The following is a 17220-nucleotide window of genomic DNA, read 5'->3' on the forward strand; positions in this document are numbered from 1 at the left end:
AGTTCTCCGACCAGGGATTGAACTCTGGCAATGGCGGTGGTGTCCTAGCCACTGGACCACCAGGGAATTCCCTGTTTTAATTTTAAATAATTCTCAATCCATGTCTTCAGCTATATTTGGAAAGATAGCATGATATGTGATACACAGTATTCTTCAAATGAAATTCTGATCTTCAGGATGTTTCTTTCTTTCTTTTTTTTTTTTTTACCAATAGCAGTGGATTGCAGCAAAGCTGTTTACACCCTTTCTCTTAATTAGATTGTGAACACCTCAGTCTCAAAATATGTAATGATTAGTAACAGATTAGTGTATTTGATAGTGGTTTTAAAAAGTTACATTGAAAATGATTTGTTGTCTTTGGTGTGGAGGCTTTAAAAAGTAAATAAAATTTAATGTTTTCCATCTATTGCAGGAGTCAGAAATACCATCAGAGGAGGGGTACTGTGACTTTAATAGTAGGCCAAATGAGAACTCGTATTGCTATCAACTTCTTCGACAACTAAATGAACAGAGGAAGAAAGGTATTCTTTGTGATGTCAGCATTGTGGTGAGCGGAAAAATCTTTAAAGCTCATAAGAACATCCTGGTTGCAGGCAGCCGTTTCTTTAAGACTTTATATTGCTTTTCAAACAAAGAAAGCCCTAACCAAAACAATACTACCCATTTAGATATTGCTGCAGTTCAAGGTTTTTCAGTCATCTTGGACTTCTTATATTCTGGTAACCTGGTGCTCACAAGCCAAAATGCCATTGAAGTAATGACAGTGGCCAGCTATCTTCAAATGAGTGAAGTTGTTCAAACTTGCCGAAATTTCATTAAAGATGCCTTAAATATAAGCATTAAATCAGAAGCTCCAGAGTCTGTAGTTGTGGACTATAATAATAGAAAACCAGTTAACAGAGATGGCCTGTCTTCATCACGGGATCAAAAAATTGCCAGTTTTTGGGCAACACGAAATCTTACCAATTTGGCAAGCAACGTAAAAATTGAAAATGATGGTTGTAATGTCGACGAGGGCCAAATAGAAAACTACCAAATGAATGACAGTAGTTGGGTCCAGGATGGTTCACCTGAATTGACAGAAAATGAGTCTCAAGGTCAAACAAAAGTGTTTATTTGGAATAATATGGGCTCCCAGGGGATTCAAGAGACTGGCAAAACAAGGAGAAAAACCCAAGCTACAAAGAGATTTGTTTATAATATACCACCTAATAATGAAACAAATCTAGAAGATTGCTCGGTGATGCAGCCACCTGTTGCCTATCAAGAGGAAGATTTGTCATTCATCAAGGAAGAACCAGGTAAATACTGTATTGAATATATACAGAGGTGTCTCAGTTTTTATTCTCATTCTGCTTGGATATAATCTTGTGTGTATTATTAAAGTAATATACATAAGAAATAGTAAATTTGAGTCTTTGTAATAGAAGGGAAAAAATGACTCGAACAATCACATATCTTATATAATCTTGTATCAAATGTAAGATTTGGTATATCTTAGTTTTTTCTCTACACATGTATATGTGGGTTTCTCAAAGGTTGTGTTAAATAATCAGGAATTTGCCCACATTTTATGGCATGTGGACTCTATGTATAGTTCTTTGATTTTCCCGGTCTGTAGCCTCTGCTCACTTTTTGTACTCAGTGCTGGAAAAGATAAAATCTTTGGTTGTGATATGTGATTCGTTTGTCATTTCAGAACATTTTTGAGATTTAGTTAGCATTCTTTACTCTCAATTTTTTGTAGTTAAATATTTGTTTTACAGAATTTTGCAAAAGTTAATGGGATTCTACTTTGTTTAGAAGCACTCACTGTTCTGTTCTCCCCATAAATCTTACAGAAACTGGAATATTTTAAGTTTGTCCCACTGTTTCCTCATTTTCATTCTCATTTGCATTAGTTAAGAGAGGCCTCTGAGACCTTTCTCTTGACTATAAGAATCTTTGCATATCACATCTTGTAGTGTGGGGTGTTTTTTTTTTTTTTTTTTTTTTGAGAAATGAAGTGAGGCGGACCATTGTTGAAGAGTGAAATAGATTTGAAACTTTAACTTAATTGTGTGTGTGTAACTTACTTTTATTTGAAGTAGTCCAGTGGGTTTGAGGTTTTCCTTTGTGGATCCCAGACTTGACCATGTCCACCACTGCCATATATCATTTAGTGCTTGTGTTGCCTCAGAGATCTGTAACTGTTCGGTGTCTGATTTATGTGATGGTGATCACCTGGGGATGGAGTGCTTTCCGTTTAAAAGAATCATTGTTTTTAGTTCCCAAAGGGCAAAAAGCCATAATTCTGTGAAATGGTTTCCCTGACTGTTTAGGTTTGGGTTTAGTTTTCATTGGTAGAAATCATGTGGAAATCAGTATACATGTATAATGAATACTGTTTGCTGAGCTTTCCCCTCCAACTTGTCAAGTCTTTAGCAATAAAATCCCAGAGGTTGTTTCTTAAAAGTATTAATGATAGACTTAGCAGCACTTTGTTTTGGCTTAATTTTTAATGTAAAAAATCTTGAATCAGTTCTCAGAGTTAGAACTGCATTTTTTTTTCCTACTGCATGAATTACTCAGTTAACAGTATGATGGGAGGCCTATAGTGTATTTTTTTTTAGTATATATAGGTACACAGAATATAAGGAGTAAGATTTTTTGGCATAGTAGTTGACTGACAACTAACAAAGCTAACCTCATTCTTAAAACTAATGCCACACATAATTGGAGTGATTCAAAGAGAAGAAAAGCAGTATTAATTAGAACCACAGTGCATACTTTCAAAAATAACATTACTGGTGATTATCATCTTAGCAAGCAACTCCTAGCTGAGGTTGTATCAGTGTACTAGGTCTATCATAATTTTTGGTAGTCTGATATGCTTTTATCTTTGATAGCTTATAAAAGATAATTCTGTTGTCATTGATGCCACCTTAATATCTGATGAACCTTAACTGAAATTTGATTATATCAGTGACATGCTACATTCCCGCTGTTAAAATTTTTAACAACTTTTTGGTGCCTCTGAATCCACCTTCATTCAGTGGCAGAAAATCCCATAAGAGCTAGAACATGATATGATACAGAGCTAGAAAATTTTTACTGTAAAGGGCCAAGCAGTAAATATTTTGGGGTTTGCTGGTTGAAGTCAGTTACTTAACTGTCAGTGTAGCGTGAAAGCAGTCATAGAAAGTGTGTAAACAAATGAACAGAAGTGTGTTCAGGTAAAGCTTTATTGCCAACCCTTGGTGTAGAGCAGTGGGTCTTAATCATGGCTGCATGTTGGCATTGCTTGGGAACTTTAGCCATCATGATGCCTGACTGTCCCTGCCAGGGATTTTGGTTTATTGGTCTGGGATGTGGCCTGGTAGTTGAAATTTTTTTCAGTTCTACAGGTGATGGTGCTATGAGTCACTGATAGAGGAAAGAGCCCAAATTGAATCAGGTTTTGTAAATGAGTTCTGCTACTTACTCTGTTACCATAACCAAATTAAGTTAAACACTTGCCCTCAGTTTCCTCCTTCTTAGACTATGCTACTTTTATAGGGTTATTTTGAAAAATGACAAAACATAAAAATACAGCTGTCGCAGTCATCTTAGTCCCCCTTAAAGATTAAGATTTTTTTTAAATCAGTTTTCTAGTGCAGTGTACTTTGTACCAGATTCTTGATAGGTGGTCTGATAGCCTCAGCTTGACCTTTTGTTTCAATGTAGGATGAGTATGATTATAAGGAAGTTACTTTATATTGAGCTAGAATTTGCTTCTCTTTAACTTCCTAATTCTGCCATTTTTAGTAGTATAATCTAAGCCTAACCTCTAATCTCTTAAATCAACCTGATAACCCTTCAGGTATTAACATTTAAAAATTTCCCCTGAAGTCCCCTTCTTTTAGGCTAAGTGCTGTATCTCCTGCCTTGTGAATTCCAACCCCTTTTTACATCTTTCTTCACAGTCATAGGCAGTTTGTTTCACCCTGATGAAATGTTGGTGCACAGAATTTTAGACTAGAAATCTCCAGGCAAATTCTGAGCAATAAAGAAAGAACATAGTGGGTCTGTATTTACCAAGGTCTTTCAGTTACTAAAAGTAGAGGCAGGTTCCATCTTTAGGACTGCCCAACATTAAAACCTTGGCAATTTATAAACTAGTGACCCAGTCTTCTAAAAAATTGAGGCTCATTTAAAACTTCTAGAGGTCCACATTACTGGTTATACTTTCATTTTTATTTATTGAAAAAATAGTGAAAACTTTCAGTGAAATAATGCTTTTAAATGTATTTAAAATTCTTCACCTCATCATCGGAAAAGTCATGGTGAATTATGCATTTAGTCTACAAGCAGTGCTTGACATGTTTGGGTTTGTGGGTCTCTTGTAGGAACAGTGATTTCCCAGATTCTTAAGCCTACTGTCTGTAGGCTATAAATAATGTTGTCTTATTGCCATATACTGTGGAAAGTGGTATTTGGGTGCTTCATAAAGAAATGTAAGATACTGAGATTTTATCAGAGGTTATATTCATAATGGTATTTCTTTAAAAATCTTAGGCTAGTATACCTGTTATCTGACTCTGCTGGGATTCCCTTTAAATCATTTTTGATTTGTACATGTAAATCTAAGATTAGAAATTAAATTGTATAGGGGCAAAAGTAACCAGTGCCTTAATTGTTAGTTACACAGTGTTTTCATTTATACTGTTAGAACAAGTCAGGTGTTAATCCCATTTTTTTATCTACTCTGGACTCATGGAACATGGGCTTTCTGAATCCATATTTTTGTATTGTTTGTGCCAGTCACACCTAGAACGTTGTAGCCATTGTAAATAACTGTACTCTTCATGTAATACATTTGTATGTATATGCATTCAGTAAGATTTTGAAATTTCTGACAAACAAAAATAAAATTTTTAGCAATAAAACTGTGCTAGTCAAGAGTATTAATATGGTTAGCCTAATTAAGCTTTTTATTGGCTCTAAGAGAATAAGCAGCCCTTCAGAATGAGGAAACAGAAGTTCTACAGATGACAAACTTTCTGGTACTGAATTCTGAAACGAATTTCTCCAGTGGGGTTTTATATAATTGACAACAAGACAGTTTTCTGAAAAGCATTTTCTAGTAAACACAGCAGTAGGTTATACAATTGTCTTTAATAAAAGCTCGTAAAATTTCATATAGATGATTGAATTTTTCATAATGATGTACAAATACTCAGATGCACGGTGGTTTTATTTGATCAAAGGATATAATTTAGAGTTTGTAAACTCTAAAAGCTCCTTTCTCTCATCTATACTTTTTTTTGTTTTGTTTTGTGGCATTTGTGAATTTTTATTGATCCTTACAAGCAGAGTTTAAGCTGTAACATCTTCAATTTGTGTAATTGTCTTCTGGTTGAAAAGCATGTAATTCAAGTGTATAGAAAACAATTTTGAGAGAAGAATGCTCAAACTATATGTCTTTAAGATACCCTAATGAGTCACATTTGAAGTAGTGAATTATTACTTCTACTAAAGTTGTCTACCAACCAGTACTTAGGCCCCTACATATTTTGGGTGACAGTTGATACAGGGGATCACTTCACAGGTTCCAGAATTTTGAAATGCTTTCTTTCTTTATTTTACTTAATTTAGCTGAGTCGGATCTTAGTTGCGTGGGATCTGACTAGGCATGAGGGCTCCAGAACAGGGTTAGTAGCCCTGTAGCATTGGGATCTTAGTTCCCCAACCAGGGATCAACCTGGTGTCCCCTGGATTGCAAGACAGACACTTCACTGGAACACCAGGGAAGTTCCTTGAAATGCTTTCTTAAATAATTGGGCGAGTGGGGTTGTTTGTTTTAATTTAAAATATTTTTACAGCTTTGAACATTGGCCATCTCATTTGAGACTTTTCCATATTTTGGCCATGTCATATAAAGTTACTGTATGAGCTACTTAAAATGTTTAAAAACCATGGAACCTAGACTTAGTAAAGATTTGGATTTTGGACTTGGTTCCGCCACTTAACTTGCCTTAAGTTTAACATACAGAATGTCTTACAATTAGAAGGAAAAAAAAATTTATAATTATGAAATCTTGAAGGCTATAAAAATTAACCAAAGCTTTTAAAAAATCATTTTGGCAACAAAACCTGATATTCAGTTGGCAGCAAAACCAATTTGTATTTTTTACTTCTTTCCTTAAATGTGAACATCTGTATGTTTTGTTGCAGAAATACATTTTGATTACAGCGTGTCACCCTGGGCCTCTCTGGGGGTATCACAGTTATTACTTGCCTAAAATCTAAAAATGTATGTATCCTACATCTTAACCCAAACGTTCCACATAGCAGGTTTATGGGCCTGGATTAGTTCTTTCTTAAGGGATTCTAGATGTACTGCCCTACCTTTCAGGCATCCTTTTGAGTATATTATGAAGAATGAGCTACAAGTGATTTAAAGTCTCTTCTTTAGATACTGTTACAGTTGCATAGTCAGTGGTAGTTTGAAGGGCTGATGCTCATTTAAAAAAATAAATGTCCACCATTACCTAATGGACTGTAAGTTATACTAAAATGTAACACTTCAATATTTAATCTTAAAAGGATGATATTGAGTAACTGTATGGTAGTAGGAATATTCTGCCATCTTTTTTTCCTTCTTTATTTTCCTCTGCCTAGTTAGTGTTCTTTTCCATCCTCCTCTGCCATACTTGATCCAAGGGGTGGCTACATTAATGATTATTCTTTTCAAGTTATAAGCGTTAAGGAAACAGAATTTGTTTGGTCAGACTGAAACTGCATGTTGAAGAAGCCTTTTGTGGGTGTTTTAATGCTTTCTACCTGCTGAGGGTGTTAAGTTTTCTAAACCCTGTTAATGTCAGCCCCTAAGAATTTTTTAAGACTGAATTTTTTATTTCTGATATAGCCTTAATATTCTGGGGTGACCAGAAGTGTCGTATTATAACCAAATACTACTTGTCTGGGACCCCAAAATGACTTTCCACTTCATAAGAGGAAATTTGGTAGTAAAATTTTGAAGTCCACATGAAACTGAGCGAACAGGCTAGATGATATTGCTGTCATAAGATTGAGAACTTGTTCACAATAGGATGGCTGTGAGGTAGAAACGTATCAGTGCAATGTGATAAATGTTAAGGTCAGAAGTATGGCAGAGTGCAGTGGGGGAGGTTCCTGATTTCTCATTAAAAGTTGAAGAAAGCTTCAGAGAGTTGAATCTTCTTTTGTGTAGGAGTTTGCCAGGAGAGGGTGCAAAGTGGCAAGAATTGAAGGGAGTAAGTGAATAGAAAGGGGAGTGTAGTAGGGATAGTGAGGTGGGGTTAATAGGTTAGGGCCAGGTTGTAATTCTCTGACATGGTAATAAATTGTGAATTCTGTTTCACAGACTGTGAGCAGTGAGAGGTTCTCAATTAGAGATGCAATCTTGTTTGTTTATTTGCCTTTAACGTAAAAGCATTTGGAAGGTATTATTCATGGATTGGAGTGGAGAAAGTCCTGAAGAGACCTGTAAAGGCCCAGTCATGAAAGAAATAACAACCTTGTTTGAATAGAAGCAAAGAAGAAACAGTGGAGCCTAGTCTAGTCTGTCACTTGAATCATCACTGAGTTTGGGGGTAAAGGGAAACTACAATTTCTTGAGTCTCTCGGCTGTCATAGAACTGTCAAGGGTGCTTTATATAATATATTTGCAACTGAATTTTCTCATCACTGAAAAAGGAAAAAACCTTGACTGCAATGAATGAATGAAAAAAAGTCTATAACAGTTTATGAAATAAAATTAGCCTTACTCCTCAGAAACTGTCTTCAGAGAAAATTGTTTGCCAGTATATATTTACATGAAAACAAAAATTGAATAGATATTACTGAGTTTTTGTAGGACAGAGCTGTCATTGTTTCTATAATCTCGATTTCTGATGTGCTCTCGTATGTCCTTCTTTTCAAGAATATTTGTGTTTTAAGAAAATCTGGATTAGTCTGTGCTTGCCTCATGTGTGGAATTTTGAGAACCAAAAACAAATGGTCAGGAAGACCTCCTTCCCAACATAGTTTTGTTGAGCACTTAGAGGCAAGTGCTGTACAAAGCACTAGATGCTTTGGAAGTGACGCTTGTGCCCTCTGTGGTCCAAGAGAAACCTATAACCACATGCCCCAAGATTAACCTCACTTAATGACGTCATGATTTATGTTCCACTTTATAATTTGTACATTACTTTTATTTACTGAAGTTACTTTTCATAGCAACCTTGTGAAGTAGGTAAATATTGCTATTCATTTCCTCGTGGAGAAAATAAAGTTACGATTGTTAAAATTTTAAGAGAAGGTAAAGGCCAAGATTTTTACTATGTCATCCTTTACATTGGTTGGTAATCAGGTTTTTAAAAACCCATGAATGAGATGTCAGAGAAGAATAAAAAATTAATTCAGAGGTGGAAGTTGCTTCAAAGATAGACAAAAATGTATGTAAAGGACAATGACAGCTTATAACTAGGTACACTCAAAATTTTGGAGTGGGGTTTTTTTTTGTTGTTGTTGCGTTGGATCTTAGTTGGCATGTGTGATTGTGAGCAGGGATTGAACCCAGGCCCCCTGCACTGGGAGTGTGGAGTCTTAGCCTTTGGACCAGCAGGGAAATACCCAGAGATGTTTTTATTAAATAAAGAGATTAATAAAGTGAAGGCTGATTTGCCACAGAATGCTGATATATTTTTGTTAATTTTTTGTTTATTTTTTAAATTACAAAAATTTTTTTGGACGTGCTACATGGCATATGGGATCTTTGTTCCCTGACCAGAATCGAACCTGTTTCCCTTCTTCCCTTGGATTGGAAACACAGTCTCCACCAGGAAGAACCACCAAGGAAGAACACGAACCACCGAGGAAGTCTAGTCCTCATAGATAGGTTTATTTTTTTTGATTTAGCAGTATCACTGAATGGTATCAAGTATCACGAGGAGAGTGAGTGAGTATAAGTTAAGATGGGTATACTTCTGCACTCTCATTTCCAGCGTTGCAGTTGTACCTTTTTTTAATTACCTGCTTTAGTGCCAGGTTTGGTGCTCACGTTGTCAGGAAGCAGTGTAATACTGTGAAAGAGCAGTGCCGCACTCTGCAGTAGCTTTAGTTTCCTCTTAAGGTTGGGAATAAGAATATTCTTACTGCATAAATGTGCAGTGAAATTTAATATGTTGTGTATATGTTGATTGCATATACAAAAGGACTTTATGCATAAAATCAGGGGTGTATTTTTTGTTTCTTTCGTTTAGGGGGAGGATCACCTATTCACTGGCAAATGCATTTGAGAAGGATTTCCATAGGAAGGTCATGAATGTCGTTTATCAGGGTTTATTTTTTTTTAATGTACTTACTTATTTGTGGCTGTGCTGGGTCTTTGTTGCATTGCAGGGAGCAGGGGCTACTCCTCATTGCAATACGAGGGCTTCTTGTTGCAGAGCGCTGGCTTTAGAGCACAGGCTTAGTTGCTCGGTGACATGTGGGATCTTCCTGAACTAGAGATCAAACTCATGTCTCCTGCATTGGCAGGTGAATTCTTTACCACTGAGCCACCAGGAAGTCCTAGAGTTTATTTTTTAATCCTATGCTTTTTCGAGAAAATGAATACAAAGAGTTCCTGGTGAAGCAGAATATGATTCTTATATCAAATGAATAGTTGGTTGCCTGGTTTCTATCTTATTCACATCAACTCAGCTGATTACGGAGAAAGCAATGGCACCCCACTCCAGTACTCTTGCCTGGAAAGTCCCATGGACGAAGGATCCTGGTAGGCTGCAGTCCATGAGGTCGCTAAGAATCGGACATGACTGAGCAACTTCACTTTCACTTTTCACTTTCAAGCATTGGACACAGAAATGGCAGCCCACTCCAGTGTTCTTCCCTGGAGAATCCCAGGGACGGGGGAACCTGGTGGGCTGGGGTCGCACAGTCGGACACGACTGAAGCGACTTAGCAGCAGCAGCAGCTGATTACAAATAAGTTTCCAGATGGTTTGAAATAAGATACAGCAGTGATAGCATGTACTGATTACTAAGTTAGGTGTGCTTTTATGAAAGCTATTGTCAACCTGGAGGAGCTCACTTGTTTTGAGATTTATTTTTGATATCAAGAACCAAGTAGTTTATGCCTTTCAGAAGGTTTTTAATATCTGTAGTATGGATATGACTTGTTTTTGTACACAGAAACAGTTGGTTGTTCAGTCGCTAAGTTGTGCCTAACTCTTTGTGACCCCTTGGACTGCAGCACGCCAGGCCTCCCTGTCCCTCACCATCTCCTGGAGTTTGCTTAAACTTAAGTCCATTTGAGTCAGTGATGCTATCTAATCATCTCACCCTCTGCTGCCCACTTCTCCTCTTGTCCTCAATCTTTAGCAGTCAGGATCTTTTCCAGTGAGTTGGCTCTTCACATCAGGTGGCCAGAGGACTGGAGCTTCAACTTCAGCATCAGTCCTTCCAATGAATATTCAGGGTTGATTTCCTTTAGGATTAACTGGTTTGATTTCCTTGCTGTTCAGGGGACCCCCAAGAGTCTTGATATTATGGCAGAAAGTGAATAGGAACTCAAAAGCCTCTTGATGAAAGTGAAAGTGGAGAGTGAAAAAGTGGGCTTAAAGCTCAACATTCAGAAAACGAAGATCATGGCATCCGGTCCCACCACTTCATGGGAAATAGATGGGGAAACAGTGTCAGACTTTATTTTTCTGGGCTCCAAAATCACTACAGATGGTGACTGCAGCCATGAAATTAAAAGACGCTTACTCCTTGGAAGGAAAGTTATGACCAACCTAGATAGCATATTCAAAAGCAAAGACATTACTTTGCCAACAAAGGTCCGTCTAGTCAAGGCTATGGTTTTTCCTGTGGTCAAGTATGGATGTGAGAATTGGACTGTGAAGAAGTCTGAGCGCCGAAGAATGGATGCTTTTGAACTGTGGTGTTGGAGAAGACTCTTGAGAGTCCCTTGGACTGCAAGGAGATCCAACCAGTCCATTGTGATGGAGATCAGTCCTGGGTGTTCTTTTGAAGGAATGATGCTAAAGCTGAAACTCCAGTACTTTGGCCACCTCATGCAAAGAGTTGACTCATTGGGAAAGACTCTGATGCTGGGAGGGATTGGGGGCAAGAGGAGAAGGGGACAACAGAGGATGAGATGGCTGGATGGCATCACTGACTCGAAGGACGTGAGTCTGAGTGAACTCCGGGAGTTGGTGATGGACAGGGAGGCCTGGCGTGCTGCGATTCATGGGGTCGCAAAGAGTCGGACACGACTGAGTGATTGATCTGATCTGATCTGAAGAGTCTTGAAAGTACCACAATTCGAAAGCATCAATTCTTCAGTGTTCAGCCTTCTTTATGGTCCAACTCTCACATTCATCCATAGGTATTGAAAAGACCTCAAAGAATTTATTTGCCATCTATTAATATTTTAGATTGAGGTGAACATTCTGTACTAGTGTCCATGTAGGATTAAAGATCACAGACTAAATCCTAATACTTCACAGATAGGACAGGAGACATGAAGTGTCCATTAAGAACTAGCTGAGGAAAGCCTTCAACAAATAAGTATAGAATGTTATATAAATAGAAACACCCTATATTTACAAACCTACTTAGCAGAATTTTAAGAAATGCCCTGTACACACTTTAGAGTGACTTTTTTTTGAAAGATATTGGGAAGAGTAACATCGTTTGAATGATTTTAATTTTTTTTTGGAGTTTTTTTAATATTTATTTTTGGCTATGCTGGGTCTTCCTTGCTGCATGCAGGCTTTGTCTAGTTACAGTGAGCTGGGGCTGTTCTTTCATGTGTGTGGATTTCTCATTGATGGTTGAAATACATTTAACTTATCTAAGGAAAAAGCAGAGTCATTAGATTTCCATTAATTTATGGTTTATGGATGTTTATATACCAGAAAACTTACAAAATTATTCTTTTCTTCTCCTTATATTTTTGCTGTACCACGCAGCTTGCAGAATATTAGTTCTGTGACCAGGGATTGAACCCAGGCCATGGCAGTGAAAGGGCTGAGTTCTATCCACTGGTCTGCCAGGGAACTCCTGAGATATGTTAAGTTAAAACTTAATAACAGGTTGCAAAGGGCAGACTATTCAAGCCAACAATTAACAGCACCTGTTGTAAAAGCCTCTTAAAGTCATGCATTACGATAAATACTGGGAAAATAAAATCTAGATAGTATCCCTGCTCTCAAGGAACAGGAGAGGATCAGTGTCTGTTTACTCTTCCTTCTTTACATGTGAACTACTTGTTTATTCTCCTGACTTCCAACCCTTTTACTCTAGGGAGTAACTTCCCATTCTACATTTAATGTTACAGAGGAAATAAAAGCCAGTAGAGATGTAGTCTCTAAGTGCCTGTCTTCAAACCTCTCTATGTATACTGATTGTCTAATGCTTCTGGATCCCAGACTTGTTAAGACTCTTACAAATTTGATAATTCCTTCTCTTTGCAGTATTTCTCTTTGCAGTGTCCTCTCTTTTTCTTAATGACTTCTTCCTTTCAGCATTTAAACATGTTTTAATTTTTGCCTTAAAAAACCCAAACACTTAACCTGTATCTCACTCTATCCCTTTACAGCCAGATTTTTCATTGTGTGTCTTGTGTCTCTAATTCATCTTCTATTCATAACACAAGAGTAGACCGTAGCAGTGGGAAGATGCTAAGTGAAGTGAAATCGCTCAGTCGTGTCCGACTCTTTGCGACCCCGTGGACTGTAGCCTACCAGGCTCTTCCGTCTATGGGATTTTCCAGGCGAGAATATCTATTGGAGTGGGTTGCCATTTCCTTCTCCAGGAGATCTTCCCAACCCAGGGATTGAACCCAGGTCTCCCTCATTGTAGGCAGATGCTTTACCGTTTGAGCCACCAGGGAAGTCCTTGATGCTAGATTCGTAAATTGTTTAGTCGCCAAGTCGTGAGTGACTGACTCTTTTGCTGTCCCATAAACTGTAGCCTGCCAGACTTCTCTCTCTATGGGATTTTCCAGGCAAGAAGGAGTGGGTTGCCATTTCCTTCTCCAGGGAATCTTTCCAACCCAGGGATCAAATCTGAATCTCCTACACTGGCAAAATCGGAACCTGAATATTAGGAAACTTGTATTGTAAATTAAAGAATTTTGAAGATTATACTAAAAACTGGTGAAACATTGAAGATTTTTAAGTAAAGGAGCAACATAAAGCTTAGTGTTTTAGGAAGATCTTTTTGGCAGTGTTGTGGGAAATGAAGAAAGTATTGTATTTTGGAGCAAGGAGACCAAGAAACTGTTTGAGTAATCCAGGAGAGTAATGATGAGTTCTGAATTAAGGCAGTGGTAGAAAAAAGAAGCAATGCAACAGATTCAAGGGAAATAATTACGTCTTCCTTTTACAAATGTAGGAATTACATCTTCCTTTACAAACCTAGTATTAATTGATCTTTCCAATTCTGAACCAGTGCAGAAACACTAATATTTTATACATCTAGCACTTAGTACTAGCAGCTGCAGCTATCTTTTGGATATCAGACACCATACTTGGCTTGCGTTAACTGATTAAATTTCTGTATCAGATCTATGATACAGGTGGGTGCATATGAGGATATCGAGGCATGTGGTCATACAGATGGAGCTAGGGTACCTAGTTCACCTTGGCTCTAAGGCCCACTCTAATCCAGTGTGCTGTTATTCCTGTGGCTGAAAAACATGTCTTATGTATGCTTTTATTCCTTGTAGTGTTAAGCACATAGTAGTTATTTAGTACTTGCAAATATCCTCTATTTAGTCTGCATAAGAAACGTTTCCAAGAAGAGAGTGGTGTTTTGGGTGATGGCTATGGTGTGGTTGTAAATAACATACTTCTGTATCTCCTTTTCAGATCTGGATGGTGCTCTACTCTCAGGGCCAGATTGTGATAGGAATGTCAGTGCAAATTTATTGACTGAAGCCAGCTCTGGTCAAGAAGGAGGTGATGCTGGTAGGTACAGTAGAATTTTAGCAGGAGTACCTTTAAGAGGATTTGAAGTTTTGGAATGTGTATGTGTTTATCAAGGAGCTACAGCAGTTTCTTTTCATTAAAGGAAAGTGTTAGGTATTAATATAAGCACTTTCAATCTGGCAGCTAATGTTGATTATAGAATTTAGAAGACTGGTAAATACATGAATAGGTGTTTCTTTTTCTTTGAAGGAGACATGTTAAAGCTCTTAACTATCAAAAGCAATTAAGTTAATAGATTGTGGCTTCTAGCTAGTGTATAGATGGGATGAAAATGGTAATTATCAGAATGGTTGACTAGTGTATTTTAACTAACTTTGATGTAAATTAATAATTTGTTTGTTGATGACTATAGAAAACACTAATTCTAAATAGTGATATTTATAACTGCTTTGTGGGAAGTGTCATGCACAAGAAGACAAAGAATCCATGAGTATTCCAAAGAATGATATAGGTAAATTAAGAAGGGAGAAAGCTTTCTTTATAGAATGTCATGCTAATAAGTGTAGAAGAATGATAAAATACATATTTTTGGAACCTCCAGGGGAAGTAGTTCAAAATCATCATTAGATAGTAAGCCACTATTGATAGGTTCATCCCATGATGCCTGGGTGAAAGTTTGTTGTAATCATCAGTCTTGATTATATCATTGATCCAAATAAAAAAGAGGCATTTGCTTGGGGATAGTTGGAAAAGTGAATATGTAGTATGGTTTAAATGATATTCCTAACAATATAAAAATTCTTGGATGTGATAAAGGCACTATAGTTTATGTAAGAGAAAGTTCTAAAAGATACTGTGTTGAGGGTTAAAGTGATGAAGCATGCAAGTTGTTTTCAAGTAGTACATAAAAGGTGTACATGTGCATCCATAGAGAGAAAGCACGTAGCAAAACTAACATTTGCTGAAGAAAGTGATACAATTTCTATAGCTTTAGAAATCTTTTAAGCAGTTGGGACAACAGTGGTACTCCTTACAGAAAGCTCTCAGGGGCTTTTGAATATACGGTGTGCACAGACCAAAATTAAGCTATAATTCTGAAGAAACTGCCTTAAGGTGGTTTCTCCTAACTGTTGGGGAGAAAAAAAAGTTTTGTTTTTGTTTTTTTTTTTTAATTGGCTGCTTGGGCCTTCTTTCCTGTGCATGGGCTTCCTGTAGCTGCTGAGATTGGGGGCTTCTCATTTTCGTGGCTTCTCTTGTTACAGAGCAGAGGTTCTGGATGCATGCTGTGGTGCAGGGGCTTAGCTGCCCCGAGGCATGTGGGGTCTTCTCGAATGAGGGATCAAACCTGTGTCCCCTGCATTGGCAGGCAGATTCTTAACCAGTTGAACCACTAGGGAAGTCACTGAATGATGTATGTTTTGGACATTAAGAAATACAGAGATGAATAAACAAGCACAGTCCTTGCTGTTAGAGTTTACTTTGTTTTGCTCTGATTTGGACAAGAGCTATGAGTCATAAAACTCAAAACTTTATTTAGAAGTGTGAAACTGAAAATTGATTAACCTTCACAGGCTACTACTCCCAACCTTCCTCCTCCTCACACACACAAATGTGGTGTCTCACTTTACCACAAAGCGGTATTGCATTACAATTAAAATATGTAATTATGGATCCAGAGGACTTTCCTAACATTAAAAAACAGTAAGTGAAAGTATTCCCAGTACAAAACAATTTACAGTAGTAGTAATGAATCACAATTTTTAAATACCTTAGAGATTTTTTTGTATTGTGGATATTAATAGTTTCACTTTTTCCTTAAGAGGGAAATCTTAAGTTCTTTTTATTTTTATAAGAGGCAATGTATTTGGCAAATAGATACAGAAAATTGAATTCTTAGAAAACCCATTTGGCAGGCATTCGTTTATAAAATTGTGTGTATGGGAGAAAAATTGCTAAGTTCCTGCACAAGTGTGCTCTATGTATATATCCTAGAAAGGAGTGTTCAGGCAGAGGACAGCGTAAGTGCAAAGTGCAAAGGCTTTGAAGTAGTAGCCATTTTACCAACGTAGAATAGCACAGAGGCCAGTGTGGTTGGAATAGAATAACTAAGGGAGTGGTGTGGAAGCAAGGGCTAGATCAGTTAAGGCTTTGTAGTGTCCTGGTAGTCTTTGGCTTGCACTGTAAGATCGTTAGTCCTAGCAGACTTTTTAGTGGAGTAGTATCTGGTTCTGATTTAAAGTTTTTTAAAAATCTGATTGCTGTGTTGAGAATGAGGTCTAGGAAGGCACCACGGTGTGAGCTTGGAGACAAACTGATGGCTATTGAAAATAATCCAGAGGCAACAGTTGCTGATTAGTTGGGATAGGGTGGCAGTAGTTATGGGGGAGTCTGGATATGTTTACTTTTATATTAGGCTGTTCTATCATGATGCTGATAAAAGTTTTATATCCATCTTTTTAATTCCAGTAAGAGTCATCTTAATTACCATCATTATATCAAAATCACTTTTTAATTGTATTAGGTCCTTCACATGATTTCAAGTATGGCCTGATGCCTGGCCCTTCTAGCGATTTCAAGTATGGATTGATACCAGGTACTTCAAACGATTACAAGTATGGATTGATACCAGGTGCTTCTAACGATTTCAAGTATGGATTATTGCCTGAATCTTGGCCAAAACAAGAAACTTGGGAAAATGGCAAGTATTAGTCAAAACATCTACAGAGCTCTTAATACCATTTTTATCAATTAATTAAAAGCTTCCACATTCTGGGTTTTAAAAAACTCAGATGGTAGTAGCCATACAATAATCCCTATTCTCAGGAATAGGCAAGCTTTTGACAAGTTTTCTGTTTAATGTATAATAATAAGTGCTTTTTTGTTGTTGTTTTTAATTCTCAAAAGGTGAATCATCTCTAATCATGAACAAGTTAAAATGCCCTCATTGTAGCTATGTAGCCAAATACAGACGAACACTAAAAAGGCATTTGCTCATTCATACGGGAGTCAGATCATTTAGCTGTGATATTTGTGGAAAACTGTTTACTCGAAGAGAACATGTAAAAAGACATTCCCTGGTAAGTAACTTTAACTGATCGTTGAGATAAACTGTGTTTGTTTAAGGTATTTTAACACTATTAACTGCAAATTTTTGCTTTAAACAATGAATGTTATTTGTAAAACCAGTACTGAACTTCATACAGAAAGATAATGGTATATTTACGCTTTGTTAAATGGGAGGTTTAATTTGAGTGGTTCAAATGTATTATATTGTCTGTACTGTCCTAACATTGGTTTTT

At 37.1% G+C, this 17220-nt stretch overlaps 1 protein-coding gene across 1 annotated transcript in view; it reads left to right on the plus strand.

Annotated features, from left to right (window-relative positions):
- The window catches only part of ZBTB10 (zinc finger and BTB domain containing 10), a 32679-nt gene that overhangs the window by 10503 nt on the left and 4956 nt on the right, over nucleotides 1-17220 (plus strand). The window contains exons 2-5 of the mRNA XM_055546344.1: nucleotides 413-1301; nucleotides 13862-13960; nucleotides 16443-16619; nucleotides 16826-16998. Coding sequence (XP_055402319.1) covers nucleotides 413-1301; nucleotides 13862-13960; nucleotides 16443-16619; nucleotides 16826-16998 — 1338 coding nt within the window. The remainder of the gene's footprint in view (nucleotides 1-412; nucleotides 1302-13861; nucleotides 13961-16442; nucleotides 16620-16825; nucleotides 16999-17220) is intronic.

Source organism: Bubalus kerabau, chromosome 14, assembly GCF_029407905.1.
Source record: "Bubalus kerabau isolate K-KA32 ecotype Philippines breed swamp buffalo chromosome 14, PCC_UOA_SB_1v2, whole genome shotgun sequence".
NCBI classification, from domain to species: Eukaryota; Metazoa; Chordata; class Mammalia; order Artiodactyla; family Bovidae; genus Bubalus; species Bubalus kerabau.